The following is an 18,277-nucleotide window of genomic DNA, read 5'->3' as shown; positions in this document are numbered from 1 at the left end:
CCTAGCTTACAGGAAAAAACAAACTTGGCTTCAGGTAAATGATATCCTGCAGGGTTTCATATCAGCATCACAGAGAGAAGAGCTGGTTTTGTCACAATGTTTACTGAAACAAACAACACACAACTCAGTAAACAAATTGTTGTTCTATCTTCTTTTAATTGTCCACATCATTTCACATGTTTGGTCCTCCTGGTCTTGATTCTTGTATTTCCTGGGTTCTGATGCTGTCTGGGTAAATCATGTTGGCTGGATCTTCTTGATGTTTGAGGTCTTCTCTGCTGTCGGGTTCTTAAGTTGTTGGATTTTTTCATTGTATGTTTTTTTTTTTTTATATGTATGTTGGGTTTTTAAGCTTTTATATGCTTTAAAGCTGGGGTTGGTAATCAGATTTAGATCCACTTTTTGTTATACTGGTTAAAATGATCTTTATGTCACTCCCCGTCTCCTGCCTCTGCTTCCCCTGACTCTATTGACTGCCCCCCTCGCTCGACCTCGGGCCTGTCCCCTCTGACCCGATGAGGTGCTTTGCTCAGGACTGTAGTCCGGATCAGAGTCTCAAAAGCTCTCACCACGGGGGCTCTGACAAGCAGAAGAATGAATGACATTCAGTAAGTCCTACAGAAATGTAGATGTACTGTAGCGTCCGTCCGGACGCTGTAGGGATGACGAGCCGATTCATGAACACGTCGATCTTTAATAACCGGTCACTGTCGTGATCACACCAACCAACAAAACAACAATCAATGTTTGAATGAATGAAGAACTTCTCCTCTTGTCTTTCCTCTCTCCAGCTCACACACTCTACACCTCTCCTGATGCCTTCACTGACCGTCAACACTGTAGGAATTAAGAACATCTACACTGAACACGTTTAACAAACAGTAGAGCTGTTACAGTATTATATATGTGTTATAACTTTTCTCCTGATATCGTGTCACTGGTACAACTGGATAATGTAGCATGACAGTTGTGAGTATTAACAGCAGCCATGTTTGTTTGTGTTTTTAACTTTCACGAGGACCGGTTTTGAATCAGTCACCATCATATGGTCGTGAATCAGCAGCGCTCGTGCATGTGAGCGGGGGTGTCGTTTTGCAGGAGCTCCGAGGGGAGGGGTTAGACGGAGTCCTGAAGACATGCTACATTCAAATTCATGCTAGTTTCCAGAAACTACCAACCCCAGCTTTAACATCAGTCAAAGCACTTTGTAAACCCTTATTGTTGAAGGTGGAATATAAGTCAAGTTATAATAATAATAATAATAATAATAATAATTGGTGATGATAATAGTATTTATATTATTATTATTATTAATATTATACCCATTATTATCATTATTATAATTCTAATCATCTGTAATGTTTGCCACAGCTAAGTTCAGGTGGATGACATGAAACCTCATTCTGAAGTGAAGCATAGTCACTTGTCTTCACCTCTTACCTGTATATTGAAAGCGTTTTGAAGAAGGAGGAAGTTTTCTTAGCATTCAAATTCATCTTCTTCATTAGATAAAAAATTTAATTCAACATCATATCACTTTTATTTGGACCGACAATGAAACTCCAAATTCTTCCTCCTGTAGTGGAGGATAAAGTCAGGAGGCTGTTTTTGCCTATTTTCAGGTTTTGTTTTTTATATTCTTTGAGTACTTACAGTGATTGTTCATACACACTAGGTGTCTTAATGTTCTGTTTCACTAGACTTACTTCAGCGTATCAGTTTGACTAATAAAGCACTTTAATAGAATGTCTTGAGAGTTCTTTTTTAAATTGAGTTTGTATTTGTACAGACAAACAGAGAATCAGGTGCTGCTCTTGGTGAAAACAGACACACGTTTGCCTTGGTGTCTTTTCCAGAACAAAGTTAGTCCTTTGGGGTTGATGTGCATCAACAGTCCAGGGTTGAAGACTCGTCTTTACAGTCCTTGTGTTTTCTTTCCTGATAAAAACTGCTTCTTGAAAGGTGAGCCGTTTACTAGAATGATAAAGCTGGGAGTGCCTCCTTTGACGAAAAACCTGTTCAGAAACAAACACAAAAGTGAATTGAGACACAGGAGATTTAATGTCAGGGCGTGTCCAGGGAGTTAGAATATACAGGCAGCGGGGTGCAAATGAAGTCCCTAACAGATAACTTAATCAGAAATGATCATTCCTTAAACAAGAAGGATTACAGAACAAATGTGTCATCCTCATAGAACAGGCTTCCTCAACATGGGTTACCTTTTATGCTGCAGCACTTTCAAAAGTGAGGTCTCTGGGTGGACCTGGCGGAGAGTCTCTGTCTTCTCATCTTCAAAGTAAAGCTGGAAAAAGAGGGAACGTCAAGATTGAAGTTCAATCATTTAGTTTTTATAAGTCAGCACGCTGTTTTTGTGACAGACGGTCATTGTCCTGCTCACTTCTAGGTTTAGGTTTATACAGTGTTGGGCTAACTCCTTGTAAAATGTAGAGAGCTAAACTACAAGTTAATATAGTATGCATTGAATGAAGCTTTTCCCCCCTGAGGAAGGCAGCGAGTTGAGCTACAGCAACACGACAGAAGTGGCTCGCTATATCAAAGATATTGTCTTTAACATTTAACCAGTTTAACTCGAGCCTCACAAGAAGACACTTTGTTGTTCATTTTTAATTTTCAATGTGAGGATTTTACACCACTTATAATCACTAGGACGCCTCACTTTTCAAGGGAGTGAGTTCTCTTTCAATTTGATATTTGAACTCAAAGGTTACAGACTGATTTATACCCTGCAGTATATGCCTGCAGTACTCTGTGGTCCAACAGCAACTCACCTCACCACTGACTGATTTACATACAGTCATGGCCAAAAGTTTTGAGAATGACACAACTATTAATTTTCACAAAGTCTGCTGTTTCAGTTTTTATAATGGCAATTTGCATATACTCCAGAATGTTATGAGGAGTGATCAGCTCAACTGCAATTCATTGCAAAGTCCCTCTTTGCCTTGAAAATGAACTTTATCACTAAAAACACATTTCCACTGCATTTCAGCCCTGCCACAAAAGGACCAGCTAACATCATTTCAATGACACACAGGGGTCACACACATTAACACAGGTGTGGGTGTTGAGGAGGACAAGGCTGGCGATCAATCTGTCATGATTGAGTGACTGGACACTTTAAAAGGAAGATGGTGCATGACACCATTGTTCCTCATCTGTTAGCCATGGTTACCTGCAAGGAAACACGTGCAGCCATCATTGCATTGCACAAAAAGGGCCTAACAGGGAAGTTTATAGCAGCCAGTAAGATTGCACCTCAGTCAACCGTCTATCCAATTATCAAGAACTTCAAGGAGAGAGGTTCAATTGTTGCCAAACAGGCTCCAGGGCGCCCAAGAAAGTCCAGCAAGCGCCAGGACCGTCTCCTGAAGGCGTTACAGCTGCGGGATCGGGCCACCACCAGTGCAGAGCTTGCTCAGGAATGGCAGCAGGCAGGTGTGAGTGCATCTGCACGCACAGTGAGGCGAAGACTTTTGGAGGAAGGCCTGGTGTCAAGGAGGGCAGCAAAGAAGCCACTTCTCTCCAGTAAAAACATCAGGGACAGACTGATATTCTGCAGAGGGTACAGGGACTGGACTGCTGAGGACTGGGGTAAAGTCATTTTCTCTGATGAATCCCCTTTCCCATTGTTTGGGGCATCTGGAGGAAGGCTTGTTCGGAGAAGACGAGGTGAGCGCTACCATCAGTCCTGTCTCTTGCCAACAGTGAAGCATCCTGAGACCATTCATGTGTGGGGTTGCTTTTCGGTCAAGGGAGTGGGCTCTCTCACAATCTTGCCTAAAAACACAGCCATGAATAAAGAATGGTACCAGGACGTCCTCCGAGAGCAACTTCTCCCAACCATCCAAGGGCAGTTTGGTGATGAAGAATGCCTTTTCCAGCATGATGGAGCACCTTGCCATAAAGCAAAAGTCATAACAAAATGGCTCGGGGAACAAAACATTAAGATTTTGGGCCCTTGGCCAGGAAACTCCCCGGATCTTAATCCCATTGAGAACTTGTGGTCAATCCTCAAGAGGCGGGTGGACAATCAAAAACCCACAAATTCTGACAAACTCCAAGCATTGATTATGCAAGAATGGATTGCCATCAGTCAGGATTTGGTCCAGAAGTTGATTGACAGCATGCCACGGAGAATTGTAGAGGTCTTGAAAAAGAAGGGTCAACACTGCAAATATTGACTTATTGCATGAATTCTGTGTAATTCTCAATAAAAGCTTTTGATACTTATGAAATGCTTCTAATTGTATTTCATTATACCATAGAAACATCTGACAAAAACACCTAAAAACCCTGAAGCAGCAGACTTTGTGAAAATGTAATATTTGTGTCATTCTCAAAACTTTTGGCCATGACTGTAGATAAAGAAGAACTGAACAGGAAGTGTCTGTGACTGCGTTACATGTTTGATTTATGGAGATAAAAGGTGAGCTGTTTGTCACTCTTTGGTTGCACACACACGCACACAGACCCACACACACACCCACCCACACTTGGATGCAAATGCATGAAACTCAAACAAACCCTGAGTCTATGTTGAAACAACTGACGTGTGTGTGCAGCAGCAATCACAGCCTCTGCCTCTTAGTCCACCCTTCACACAGATCAACATTGAAGTTGAACTCTTAGATAAAGTATTGTGATGTTTTGCATGTGCGCACACACACACCTCTATAAAGCCCCATACACACCCACACATGCAGATCTTTAAGAGAATAACTTTTAAAGATTCCCCGCAGAGGAAACCAAACAAACCCCTGAATTTAATTGAAGCAATGTTTTGTGTGTGAGCTCCTACATGTCTCCACAAGGGATGGGCATTTCAAGCCAAAATAACATTTCATAATCGTTGGAATCTATACGACAATTAGAAACAGAGAAAATCACAGCAACTGTTGCGATTGATTTCTTCTTCTTTTGATATTGAATGCAGTTAGAATTCTTCTTCTTCTGTTACTTAATGCGGTTAGCAAACAGCTTTAAGACGCCCCCCTCTGGCAGGAATACTGTATTACAATCAGGCACCGGTAGAAACAATGAAAAATTGTACTTTTAAAATGAGAAAATATCCCTTTTTCGATTTTTACAAAGGGAACAAATATTCAAAAATCATTACCCATCCCTAGTCTCCACCAGAGCTGGTAGAAATGACGTGTGCCCCTACTCCTCTTCTCTACTCATCGAGATCAATAAAACAGCTACAGTGGGGCAAAAAAGTATTTAGTCAGCCACTGATTTTCAAGTTCTCCCACTTAGAAAGATGAGAGAGGTCTGTAATTTTCATCAGAGGTACACTTCAACTGTGAGAGACAAAATGAGAAAAAATATCCATGAAATCACATTGTAGGATTTTTAAAGAATGTATTTGTAAATGATGGTGGAAAATAAGTATTTGGTCAATAACAAAAGTTCAACTCAATACTTTGTAACATGACCTTTGTTGTCAATGACAGAGGTCAAATGTTTCCTGTAAGTCTTCACCAGGTTTGCACACACTGTAGCTGGTATTTTGGTCCATTCCTCCATGCAGATCTACTCTAGAGCAGTGATGTTTTGGGGCTGTCACTGGGCAACACAGACTTTCAACTCCCTCCACAAATTTTCTATGGGGTTGAGGTCTGGAGACTGGCTAGGCCACTCCAGGACCTTGAAATGCTTTTTACAGAGCCACTCCTTCGTTGCCCGAGCGGTGTGTTTGGGATCATTGTCATGCTGGAAGACCCAGCCACGTTCCATCTTCAATGCTCTCACTGATGGAAGGAGGTTTTGGCTTAAAATCTCACGATACATGGCCCCGTTCATTCTTCCCTTAACACGGATCAGTCGTCCTGTCCCCTTTGCAGAAAAACAGCCCCAAAGCATGAGGTTTCCACCCCCATGCTTCACAGTAGGTATGGTGTTCTTGGGATGCAACTCAGCATTCTTCTTCCTCCAAACACGACGAGTTGAGTTTTTACCAAAAAGTTCTACTTTGGTTTCATCTGACCACATGATATTCTCCCAATCCTCTTCTGGATCATCCATATGCTCTCTGGCAAACTTCAGACGGGCCTGGACATGTACTGGCTTAAGCAGGGGGACACGCCTGGCGCTGCAGGATTTGAGTCCCTCTCGGCGTAGTGTGTTACTGATGGTAGCCTTTGTTACTTTGGTCCCAGCTCTCTGCAGGTCATTCATCAGGTCCCTCTGTGTAGTCCTGGGATTTTCGCTCACCGTTCTCATGATCATTTTGACCCCACGGGATGAGATCTTGCGTGGCGCCCCAGATCAACGAAGATTATCAATGGTCTTGTATGTCTTGCATTTTCTTACAATTGCTCCCACAGTTGATTTATTCACACCAACCTGCTTGCCTATTGTAGATTCACTCTTCCCAGCCTGGTGCAGGTCCACAATTGTCTTCCTGGTGTCCCTGGACAGGTCTTTGGTCTTGGCCATGGTTGAGTTTGGAGTCTGACTGTTAGAGGCTGTGGACAGGTGTCTTTATACAGATAACCAGTTCAGACAGGTGCCATTAATACAGGTAACGAGTGGAGGACAGAAGAGCTTCTTAAAGAAGAAGTTACAGGTCTGTGAGAAACAGAAATCTTGCTTGTTTGTGGGTGACCAAATACTTATTTTCCACCATCATTTACAAATAAATTCTTTAAATCCTACAATGTGATTTCCTGGATTTTTTTTCTCATTTTGTCTCTCATAGTTGAAGTGTACCTCTAATGAAAATTACAGACCTCTCTCACCTTTCTAAGTGGGAGAACTTGCAAAATCAGTGGCTGACTAAATACTTTTTTGCCCCACTGTATGTCATCTATGGGAGTGTGTGTGAATTGGTCAAAGGGAAAAATGTGTCATAACAGACGAAGAAATATTAGACAAACACACTGACCTGCAAATTTTGTGGGTGATATTTTCTGTCCGTGTCCCAAGGTGGAAGTTCTTCTCCAAACATGACCCCCAGGTGATCCATAAAACTGAGGGAGAGCAGAGAAAGTGATTTAAAAATGAATACATCACTTTGGAGCTGAATTTAAGACTGAAGTCACTTCCAGTTATCTAATTGATTTGATTATTTTGTGAAATGAAATACAGTTCACCACACTACATACAGAGACAAGAAACAGAGGACTAATAGATCAAGAGGAGTTTGTTTACCAGTTGCTCTCACAGAAAGCGGAGATGAAGTCACTCTGCTGGTGTTCAGGGTAGAGGAAGAGGACGGGCCAGTGCAGTGATCCTTGCTCGTCCAGGAACACCTGAGCCCCGGTCACCTCCTGTGAGCTGAGTCCGTCCAGACTCAGCTCTGATATCGCTGCAGAGGAGCCTTCAGCCTCATCCTCACTGTCAGAACCACGCTTACCAGACTTCACAGGCTGCAGGAGTTTGATGCCTCGATCCTGTGTGGAGCACACAAAATACAGACCTGATCAAAAAATTGCTAGAATTTGCATTTTGCACATTTGGATCTTAATGAGGTTTTAAGTAGAGCTACAATATGCAAAAGCAAGAAGGGGGAGTGAGACAAAAAGCACTTTGAAAAAGTAATTTATTGAAAACAACAATTAAACTGAAATAGGCTGTTTATCAGCTGATCAAAAGTTTAAGACCATCGCTCAAAAAATAACAAAAAACTCTCCAAACCAGAACAACAAATGTTCTCAGTAGGACTCAGTAATGAGGAGCTCCACCGTTCTTGTTAATCACTTCAAAAATTTGTTTGGGCATGCTTGATGCGAGTGTTTCCAGGAGGCTAGTGGGAACATTGCTCCAAGTGGTGAAGATGGCTTCACGAAGGGCATCAACTGTCTGGAACTGATGGCCATTTTTATAAACTTCCCTTGCCATCCATCCCCAAATGTTCTCTATGGGATTTAAATCAGGGGAACATGCAGGATGGTCCAAAAGAGTGATGTTATTCTCCCTGAAGAAGTCCTTCGTCAAGCGAGCATTGTGAACTGCAGCGTTGTCCTGTTGAAAAACCCAGCTGTTACCACACAGACGAGGGCCCTCAGTCATGAGGGATGCCCGCTGCAACATCTGCACGTAACCAGCCGCCGTTTGACGACCCTGCACCACCTGAAGCTCCGGTGTTCCACTGAATGAAAAAGCACCCCAGATCATGATGGACCCCCCTCCACTGTGCCGGGTAGAAAACACCTCAGGTGGGATCTCCTTGTCATGCCAGTAACGTTGGAAGCCATCTGGACCGTCAAGGTTACATTTTTTCTCATCAGAGAATAAAACTTTTGCCCACCTTTCAATGTCCCATGTTTGATGCTCCCTGGCAAAGTCTTAACGGGCAGTTTTGTGGCGTTGAAGGAGACGAGGTCTTTGAATTCGTTTTATGTTTTTGAAGCCCTTTTCCCACAGATGCCGTCTGATGGTTATTGCGCTGCAGTCGGCACCAGTAAGGGCCTTCATTTGGGTCGAGGACCGCCCTGGGTCTTGACGGACAGCCAATCAGATCCTCCGGCTCAGCGCTGGTGTAATTTTTTTGGGTCTACCACTTGACTTTTTTGTTCCATAATGCTCAGGATCTTTAAAAAAATTTAGAATGACTGTCTTACTGCGTCCAACCTCAGCAGCAATGGCACGCTGCGAGAGGCCTTGCTTATGCGGCTCGACAATCCGACCACATTCAAAAAGAGAAAGCTTCTTAGCTTTAGCCATCAGGAGGGCATGACAGTGTGAATGCCTGACAGAAAATGAACATTTGGAGCAGATTTTGGCTTTTATAGCCTGTGGTCTTAAACTTTTGATCAGCTGATAAACAGCCTATTTCACTTCAATTGATGTTTTCAATAAATTACTTTTTCAAAGTGCTTTTTGTCTCACTCCCCCTTCTTGCTTTTGCATATTGTAGCTCTACTTAAAACCTCATTAAGATCCAAATGTGCAAAATGCAAATTCTAGCAATTTTTCAACTGGTCTTAAGATTTTGATCAGGTCTGTACATCTGATATACGCAACCAAAGACCCTGGATTGGGAATACATCAAAGAACAAGAGATTAATAGAGAGAGTTGTGTCAGATTTGAAGGATTGATAAAGTATGATGTGGGAAAGAGGGACTCAGTCAGTCCTGCAGGCTTTGATTCTCTCAAATAGGTGAAAAGCTTTATGTTGGGTGATTCATATTCCTCTTAAACATCTCACACTCTCACTCGAATTGTAGCTTCTCCCACTGACCATCGAGTGAGATAGAGATACAAGGTGGTGATGGAGAACTGAAGCAATGAAGTTTCTTAACAAGAAGGCCTGTTACAGAATAAGTTTTGGTTTAGGTCATTCTTAAACTGTGTGTCAGGTGCAGATAGATGCTAGTGGGTTGTCTTCTCAAGGTGCATTTAAGGGATTAGAAGCTCTCCCATTAATCAAAACACACCTTAATGTGTTGTAAAAAGGTCCACAGGTTGAAGCTTATTCATAGAAACTCCAAGTTAAGTTTTAGAGACACATTTAAAGCGGGATGCATACCTTTATAGCAGCTAGAAGAGCTTCTTTCACACCGTGCAACTTTTTCTCTTTTGCCTTGGCCTTCCTGGCATCTCTTTCTGCCGCTCTCTGAGGAACAAAACAAAAACAAGTTCAAGAGTTTAAGACATGACATAAACTACCATCTCAGAACGTTTTTGGACCCCATGAGTGATTGTACCTTGTGTTTGTCTGCTGCAGCTCTCAGCTCCAGCAGCTTTTTGTCTGTTGGATGGGCTTTGAGTGCCTCCTCACACCACTGCAGGGCCTCTGCATGGTTGCGCAGCTCAATGCAACACTGAACACCTGCAGAGACGATCACAAGATGAGGAGTTGATTGTTTTGTGCATGATTCAGATCCACATTTCAGATCAAACCCATGAGCTTCCATGCTGCCTTCATACTTTGAGAACACTTTTGATGAAAATAAAAAACTGGTGGTCGACTCTGTCCCCGTTTCAGACTTTTCCGAACTGTGTCGCATGGCAGGGGGCCTTTTTCTTCAACCCTTTCAACATTTCATTTTGCATTCATGTCATTTCTTTGACTGAGCAAACCACTTATCTTTGGATCAACATATCAGTTTTTCCATACCCTCCACCTCTCCCTGTACATGTCTTTTAAAAACTAATTTATGCTACACATTTTATATTTTTCATACATTTTTCGTTCATATTCAAGTCTCTTGTTTTTTGCATTACAAGTTTTTCTTCTTGTATCAAATGCAGATGCCCCTGGGTGCCCCGGCGGCACCTGTTTGCTCCCGGTCTGGGTCCTTGGCTTGTCCCCTGGCCTGGGTTGGGTCCTTCGGTCTGACTGCTCTCGCAGCCCGGGTGCTGGGCTGAACCGCTCGGCTGATCTGACCCAAGTGGTATCATCTGCACATGTGATGGTCTTGTTACACAAATAGAACACAGCACCGCGGCAACCCTCTGCGACCCAAGCTTCAGTAATGATTGTGGACACTAAGGGTTGCTTCATCATTAGTATCACCGCACAGAGTTTTTGGTGTCATGGTGAGATGGTCCCTCTCCATCTCAGTGTCTTAGGTCTCTCTCTCCCTCTCTTTCCCTGTCCCTTTGTATATCCTTATGTAATCTTTCTTTTACTTTCTTTTATTTTTTTTGTTCCACCTAGGTGTGCACGCCCTCTTTTACAGAACATGATATTAGCTGTCAATAAAAGATAGGCCAGAGTTCTAAGAGGGATTGTGATGGTTGCATGCACACAGTCACAAGCACAGAAGAAAAATATTGTCTTTCTTTTCTTTTGCTGCAAGAATAAATTGCATTAATATTTGACAGTTTGTGACAAACATGACACAAACCAGAAATATATATGCAGACAAGAGAAAAAAAGTAAAATAAATACAGATGCAAGTCACTTGTATGTGGACACCTTGGCATAAAAATGTACTTCAGTTCAATTTCCTACCTCTGATTAAGGCTTTCAGGTGGTCTGGTTTGATCCTCTTTGCAGCTGCAGCATCGTTCAGTGCAGATCGCATGTTACCTGTGTGACAAGAACCAGAAAAACCTTGCATGAAATAAGCTTTGGATGTTTTTGCAAAGAGAAATATGATTCTTTGTTTTCCTCTTAAGTCTTTCTATGTGCATCCATCCATCTTATTTAAATGTACCTCTTAAAAAGCTGTCACTGTTTCTGTACATGTCATGTAAATAAGACTTGTCCTCACCCAGGTGGAAGTGTGCTGCTGCCCTGTTAGTGAGCAGAACAGTGTTGACCTCCTGATCTCCACATTTCTTCTTCAGACCTTCTGTGTAAGCCACGATCGCCTTTTGGTAGTTCTTCTCTTTGAAAAACACATTCCCCTCATCTTTCAGGCTCCTTGCTATTTCTGTGAAAGAATTGGGCAATTTATTTTAACTCCTAAGAGTTTCTTACACCCACACTTTCCCCTGACCAAAGGTCTGAATGAAGCTGAAGAGACTTCAAGCTGTGATCCACATACCCTCTGGAGTTCTGTCTTCATCGTGAATGATGGCCTGGAGACAAGCTAGTTCTGGGTACTGGTTAGGGTCGATCTCTTCAGGGGCTGTTTTCATGAACATGGGAACTTTGTTGAACTCCTAAATGAAATAAAAAGAACAGAGATGTCAGAGGAGTTTCCTCATTTCACTTATATGTTAGCCAGCAAGCTTAATATATTGACAAAGCTCACTTTCATAAACACAAGTTTATTTTCTGAAGATAAAATCCAATATTTCTCTTACCTCCTCCCAGTTGTTCTCGCTGAAAGCATTTTTATATCTCTGAGTCTTAAATTTGTCCATAAACTCGTCCATGCCATCATCGCTGTCATACTGAGCCTCTGAAGACGCCATCTTCGATTTAAATATTCTTAAAATTCACTTTTATTTTGAACAAATCTTAAACAAATGTGACTTAATACAAGCTGTACTCAATTCACCCTTCTGATGAGACAGCTTTTACATTTTCTAGAAGTTTCCCAGCTGCTTGTTTACACATGTGCATGAGCGGTGCTACATGAATGAGGGTCCGTGTGACAACAACGATGGTGATACGTTAGTTCCACTTCCGCTTAAAACAAACACGATGAGAATACCGATACAATTTATTAATATACTGTATATCATATAATTATCAAAGAGAAATGGAAATGAATTCAGGTGTCTTAAGAACGATAGTCTAACAATATTTATAAAAGGTTAACATTTTCCTATATTTATTTATACAATAGACGACATACAGTGCTTTTTTTTTTACACCTTTCACGTGACTGTTAAAGCTATTTATTATAATTAATTTTTTTTTCCAGTGATACAATTTAAATAATATGTCCATGTCAGGTCAGTTTTAATATTGACATTAAATATTATGGCTGTGCTTTCTCATGGGTTTCAAAAAAAATTGTTGTCATATTTTCATAGTGTGCTTATTTATTATACAACTACATTATAAGGAAATATGATGCATTTATTCCAGTTGTATATAAAAAGTTTGAATACTTCATCTAGCTAGAATCAATTGTTGCTTTCATTAGAAAAAATAAAGTACACTCTTAAAACAGGTCCACTTATGAAGGTATCAAAATAAATATTATAGTGATTTTACTTTTACTTGCATTAAGAAGCTGCATACTGCTGTTACTACCAACAAATTTCACTTTATCATGGTTGTGTTTTAAATATGTACTAAATAGGAGGATGGAGTTGTTAGTAAGATGGTGCTGATTTCTTTAATAAAAGACAAAAGCAAAACACATAAGACAAGGGAGGTCATATTTCTCACCTGTATGAAATCATGATCTTTATTTGTGGACAAACGTGAATCAAAAATGAAATTCTTGTTCATGTTATCATGGTGAAGTAATATTGTGATGGCAAAGTTTATAATCAGACTTCTACAGTGACCGTAGACTCAGTTCAAGCAGTAGACACTATGTTGAATGTTTTGTGTATAACATCGCCACCTGCTGTTCCTTTAAGGGCATAACAAAAACATATAAGACATAACAGGCCTTAATTTCCTCACCCCTCCACCTCATTAATTGTCTCCTACATAAAGTTAATAATTTTTTTCAACATTCAGATTTGGTTTTCATATAGTTTCCACTCGTCCCATGAGGTCCATCAGTCCTTCCTTACTGAGAAACATTGTCTCACCGGTCTGCTGACAGATCACCTCATACCTTGGAGTTTCCTCTAGAGCTCCCTGTCCCACCACAACAACATACGGGTAGCCCAGTCTGCTGGCATCCCTCAGCCTCTTCCCGATGGTCATGTGTGTACGGTCATCCAGAACTACTTCACCTCTCAACCGAGGCAGAGTCTCTCCCAGAGTTTGGACCAGCTCCTCAGCTAAAAAGGTCACCTCATCCATCTTACTGCCCTTCTTTGGGGGTATAACACACACCTGGTAAGGGGCCAGAAGGCCAGGCCAGCGGATGCTGTCCTCCGTCGACATCACCTCAATGGCTGCAGCAAGAATACGGGTCACCCCAAGACCGTAGCATCCCATCTCTGCAATGCATGGCTTGTTCTGTGCATTACTGAAGGTTGCATTAAAAACATTAGAGTATTTTTTACCCAGGTAAAAGGTGTGGCCGACTTCTATTCCCTTGGATTCGACCAGTGTGCCAGTTTTACACTGTGGACACTCAGTCCTGTCTGATGAAAGGGTTTCTACGTTAGCAGAGAAGGAGCAGCTCCCACAGACCAGCAGCCGGTCCTCCCCAATGTCTGCCGGCAGCTGGAACTCGTGGGAGAGTTTACCGCCAATGTTGCCCGTGTCCGCTTGCACTTGAACGCAACGCAAACCCAGCCGGGTGAACAGCCTGGTGTACGCCTGGCACACAGACTCGTAGGTCTCGTAGGCTGCTTCTTCACTCACATCAAAGGAGTACATGTCCTTCATGTAGAACTCCCGCCCTCGAAGAAGACCAAACTTCGGCTTCGGTTCGTCCCTGAATTTTCGTGTGATCTGTGTTTTAAAATAATGAATCAAGATGTAAGAGACGCAGCATATTACAACAAACACACAGGTGTCCACAGAGGGAAAGCTACCTGATAGAGAAGCAGGGGAAGCTGTCTGTAGGACAGAGTCGTCTGGTGAGCGACCAGAGTAGTCACCGCCTCCTCGTGTGTGGGGGCCAGGCAGTAGTCAGCTTCATGGCGGTCTTTCAGGCGGAGGAGCTCCTTTCCCATCAAATCCCAGCGCTCACTTGTTTTCCAGAGATCAGCTGAGCACAAACTGGGCATGTCCAGCTTCTGACCACCAACCCCCTGCATCTCCTGGTCGATTATTCTTACCTGTTGGTTAAAGACAGTGATTGTTACACTTTAGTGATCAAATGAAATCCAAACATTAACTCTGAACCTCACTATCAGGTCCACTTCACTTGTGATGTGATGCTATGGTTCTTAGCTTTGATGCTATCTCTACACTCAAGAGGCTGGAATACAAATGTGAAAGGATTAGTGGAAACAGCTTTAGATAAGAGGCCAATACACACTGACTGTCAGTTATATTATTTAACCTTTGAACCAGATAACATGTGACAAACTTCATAAGATGTGGTCTCTTTGTTCAATCAGTGTTCTTCTCTACTACAGCTGTCACTTAGCTTTTAGCAGAAGAGGAGAAAAAGAAACATTTTAAAATAAGTGAACTCATTTCAAACACAGAAAGGATGAATTCTGAAAAATATGGATTAAGAAATGGTCATGAAAAGAAAAACTATGGTGAAGTTATTAAAAATAACAAAGATGCAGAATCTCTGGACTGGAATCTTTGATTTTCTTTCAAAAGTTCTTGGAGTTGAGATTAAACCTGATCCCATATTGATCATTTTTGGGGTTTCAGAAGGGCTTAGGAATTTGCAAGTCGCTCAAAAACATCTTTTATTTTAGGGGCTGCTCACTGCTAAGAAACTGATCCTCCTATTTTGGAAGAAGAAAGAAGCACCTACTCTCAAACTGTGGTCCACTGAGATGACAGAAACACTTCATTTTGAGAGAATTAGATTTTGGAAAAAAAAAAAAAAATTAGCACCCAATGCTCTCCTTTAATCTACTTTTTTTTTTTTTAAACCATGTTTTTATTACGATTTTCAGAAAGTTTTACAGAGCGTAAAGAATAAAGTCAGACAGAAAAACAAACAAACAAACAAACAAAAAACCCCACAAAAAAAACAAAACAGGGCTTACATTATTCTACATGGCATCACTAGCACAATATTTCTTAAGAAAAATCTTTAAAGAGAGGTAAGTGGTGAGCAGTAAAATCAGACACTGTCAGGGTGCTCTGTCCAATTGGGCAAGATAATCAGAAAAAGATTGCCTATCATGCCATACTGGATTTTCTCCATGTGCAGTACACAGGTGAGGTCAGACACCTTTAATCTACTTTGTGTATACATTGTCAGGTGGCACTCCTTCTTGTTCTACAGTTAACTTTGTACTCTGATGAAGACAGTTCCACCTGATGATAAGGAATAACTAATCCGACTCATTGATACTGTGGACTGAGATCAGGCCTTTGGAAAATGAGAGTTATATGAGAAACTGGATGTCTATGTGGATGCTTTGTGGAGATCTTTTTTTCCTTAGTAAACACATTGGAACACCAAAATAATAAAGATGAATTACACAGTTGTCTTCTTAAACAATGAGTCTCACCAGCTTCTCCATGGAGCGCACAGTCGCAGGCAGGTAGTAGTAACATCCTGGGTTGGATGGGTAGATGAGCCCAGCCTGCTGCATGAGCCTCTGGCTCTTACACGTCACCTCTCCTTGCAGTCGGGCGTCTGGACCAACATCACGCAGGTTTGCTGGCTGGTAGAGGCGTGACACCAGGAGTGTGGGTTTGATACGTGTGGAGCTGGTGGAGGCAGGGACGGCGGCATGTTCTCCGGCACATCCTGAATGGCTCCTCCGGGAGAGAGCAGAGGCTCTGTGGACGCGCTGGAAGACTCTTGTCCAGATGTGATTCATTATGGGCTCCATGGTGGATTCAGACCTACAGAACAAGACAAATACAAGTACATCAAATTCTATTAGCCTTTCCAGTTTGTTCAAGTTGTAAAAAAGATTTATATCTATAATGCAACATCTTTAAAAATATAATGAACTGGTCATTAGAGAAAACGACTAGATGATAAAAATAGATATCTGGCTGCTGTCTGGGAATAAACTGTGCATTTAATTTAAACAAGAAATCTCCTCTTTACATATTTTGCTGTTAACACTTCAGATCTTTTACAGATGATACTGCTATTGTGGCGTGTATCCAGAGTGGACAGGAATCTGAATACAGGGATCTGACAAAAGCCTTCAGTGACTGGAGTCACAAAAACTGCCTCCTACTGAACTCCTCAAAGACAAAGGAAATGATAGATTTCTGAAGATCCAGGCTCTGCCATCAGCAAGTTAACATTCGAGAGGTGGACATCGAGGTGGTGCCAACCTACAAATATCTAGGTGTACACCTGGACAACAAGTTGGACTGGTCCCTTAACACAGATGCACTCTACAGGAAGGGGCAGAGCCACCTCTTTTTCTTAAGGAGGCTCAGATCTTTAGACATCTGCAGAGAGATGCTGCAGATGTTTTATCAGTCTGTGGTGGTGAGTGTGTTCTTCTATGCTGCAGTCTGCTGGGGAAGCAGTATAAAACACAAGGATGTGAGGCGACTGGATAAACTAGTGAGAAGAGCTGGCAGTGTGACTGGAACCAGGTTGGACTCACTGGAGGCTGTGGTGGAGAGATGCACACAGAAGAAGCTAGAGGTCATTCTAAATGACACAGATCATCCACTTCACAACTTCTTTGTGGTTTACCAGAGAAACAGCAGCAGTGGACGGCTCATCTCTCTGCACTGCAGGACTGAGAGATACAGAAGATCATTCATCCCTGCAGCCATTAGGCTCCATTACTCTCTAACCAATGGGAGATGAGCTGACAGACTCCTGGATTACTTGTTTTATGTTTTATGTGATTTAGATCATTTTAGCTGACAGACACCTGACTTTCCCTTCAGGGGTTAATAAAGTACATTCTATTCTATTTTAATTTAACTACCTATTGTCTCTCTTGCAAATGAACAAACAACAACTTAAACTTCCCCCACCATAAAACGTTCATGTTATCTCAGTGTTGTAGAAGGTGGAGGCGGTATGCAAATAGCAAACAGGTGAGCACAAGGTCGTCACAACTTAGAGAGGTAAGTATTTATTCCACTGTAAAGTAAACAGATCATGCAAAGCTGTGGTTTATAATGCAAATGTCACTACAGTCCACTACAGAGTCCAGTTCTGTGGTAGGAGAGATCATAGACTGTAAATAAAAAGATATGCACATTACACAAACCCTTACTAGACTGACAGTTCAGCATTAGCTTCTCTCTTTAGCTCCTTCAGTTAGAACAAAACGACGTGTTTACGCATTCAACAAGACTCACCATAACACCGACCTTCTGTCTGATGGTTCCGAGTTAAGTATCAGAGTAAAACAGCAACGCCTGTCATTTCTGCAAGCTTTCTAAACTACATAACACTGAAGGTCCTTCCACCATGCTGCTGTCTTCCTCATTGCAAGCTCGGAGGCTTGTCGTTGTAACACCACATCGCCCCCTGCCGGTGTGGAGGAGTATAGCAGTGTATTACAGTGGAGGTGTGACTGGCTGGAAAAGCGATTTAATTCTTTGCAGAAATAGAAAGAATGTGAAGTTCTGCACAAATATTCTGTCATTGGTATAATTTCTCAACTCTATATATGTATGACATATGACATGAGTCATTAAAGTACAGTAAATACCCACTTTTTATTTATTTTAAACAAAGGCATCTTCACTTTTGTAGCCTGTTTTCTTCGTTTAGGAGTTATTATTTTATTTGGAAGGCAAGGCAGCTTTATTTGTATAGTGCATTTCATACACAGGGGCAACTCAATGTGCTTTACATTAAAACATTAAAAGCATTGGAGACATTCAGACAAGCATAAAAGAACACAATTAAAATGACAAATATAATAAAACAGAAAAGAAAAGGAAAATTAGAAATATATTAAAAATCACATTAAAATTTTAATTTAAAGGCACTGTGAGGAGAAAAGCAAACAAGACCATGAACAACAACACTGATACCTTCTCTGTTGTCATTTTTAATGCTACAAACCACTCAGAGGGGGTAGGTGTCAGACCACATGATTGATATTTGGCTTTAGAAACATCCTTTTTGTCTTTTTTTATGGCACATAACCACATGGAGTGATAAATCTGGCTGTTAAACGACATTAGGGTGTGTT

At 41.6% G+C, this 18,277-nt stretch overlaps 2 protein-coding genes across 3 annotated transcripts; both read right to left on the bottom strand.

The window, feature by feature from the left end:
• Positions 1 to 1,500: 1,500 nt before the first annotated feature.
• Positions 1,501 to 12,029, bottom strand: LOC117806445 (tetratricopeptide repeat protein 4-like). The gene is made up of 10 exons (XM_034675395.1): positions 11,726 to 12,029; positions 11,464 to 11,581; positions 11,188 to 11,349; positions 10,926 to 11,003; positions 9,673 to 9,797; positions 9,495 to 9,581; positions 7,174 to 7,415; positions 6,908 to 6,992; positions 2,220 to 2,302; positions 1,501 to 2,015 (listed from the first exon to the last, which is right to left on the bottom strand). Exons 1-10 carry the CDS (start codon positions 11,834 to 11,836, stop codon positions 1,916 to 1,918), a joined length of 1,191 nt encoding a protein of 396 aa, XP_034531286.1. The 5' UTR covers positions 11,837 to 12,029; the 3' UTR covers positions 1,501 to 1,915.
• A 722-nt stretch (positions 12,030 to 12,751) lies between these two features.
• Positions 12,752 to 17,602, bottom strand: LOC117807606 (probable proline--tRNA ligase, mitochondrial). Of its 2 annotated transcripts, none has more exons than XM_034676946.1 (4): positions 17,433 to 17,602; positions 15,653 to 15,992; positions 14,039 to 14,284; positions 12,752 to 13,955 (listed from the first exon to the last, which is right to left on the bottom strand). In XM_034676946.1, exons 2-4 carry the CDS (start codon positions 15,977 to 15,979, stop codon positions 13,074 to 13,076), a joined length of 1,455 nt encoding a protein of 484 aa, XP_034532837.1. In that variant the 5' UTR covers positions 15,980 to 15,992; positions 17,433 to 17,602; the 3' UTR covers positions 12,752 to 13,073. The 2 variants fall into 2 exon arrangements, with proteins under 2 accessions (XP_034532837.1, XP_034532840.1); XM_034676949.1 differs by having other exon boundaries at positions 17,445 to 17,602.
• Between the last annotated feature and the right edge of the window lie 675 nt (positions 17,603 to 18,277).

Source organism: Notolabrus celidotus, chromosome 2 (genome assembly GCF_009762535.1).
Source record: "Notolabrus celidotus isolate fNotCel1 chromosome 2, fNotCel1.pri, whole genome shotgun sequence".
NCBI classification, from domain to species: domain Eukaryota; kingdom Metazoa; phylum Chordata; class Actinopteri; order Labriformes; family Labridae; genus Notolabrus; species Notolabrus celidotus.
Note: the sequence above shows the minus strand (reverse complement) of the source record. Positions and strands in the feature narration are given on the sequence as shown.

Excerpts from the sequence above, each read along its gene's own strand:
- LOC117806445 (XM_034675395.1), bottom strand. The coding sequence starts at position 11,836 with ATGGCGTCTTCAGAGGCTCAGTATGACAGCGATGATGGCATGGACGAG. Across the intron at positions 9,798-10,925 it reads CCTGAAAGCCTTAATCAGAG|GTGTTCAGTGTTGCATTGAG; the intron begins GTAGGAAATTGA and ends TCGTCTCTGCAG. Across the intron at positions 2,303-6,907 it reads ATCACCCACAAAATTTGCAG|CTTTACTTTGAAGATGAGAA; the intron begins GTCAGTGTGTTT and ends CTCTTTTTCCAG.
- LOC117807606 (XM_034676946.1), bottom strand. The coding sequence starts at position 15,979 with ATGGAGCCCATAATGAATCACATCTGGACAAGAGTCTTCCAGCGCGTC. Across the intron at positions 14,285-15,652 it reads TGCGCTCCATGGAGAAGCTG|GTAAGAATAATCGACCAGGA; the intron begins GTGAGACTCATT and ends TTTAACCAACAG. Across the intron at positions 13,956-14,038 it reads TTCCCCTGCTTCTCTATCAG|ATCACACGAAAATTCAGGGA; the intron begins GTAGCTTTCCCT and ends TTTAAAACACAG.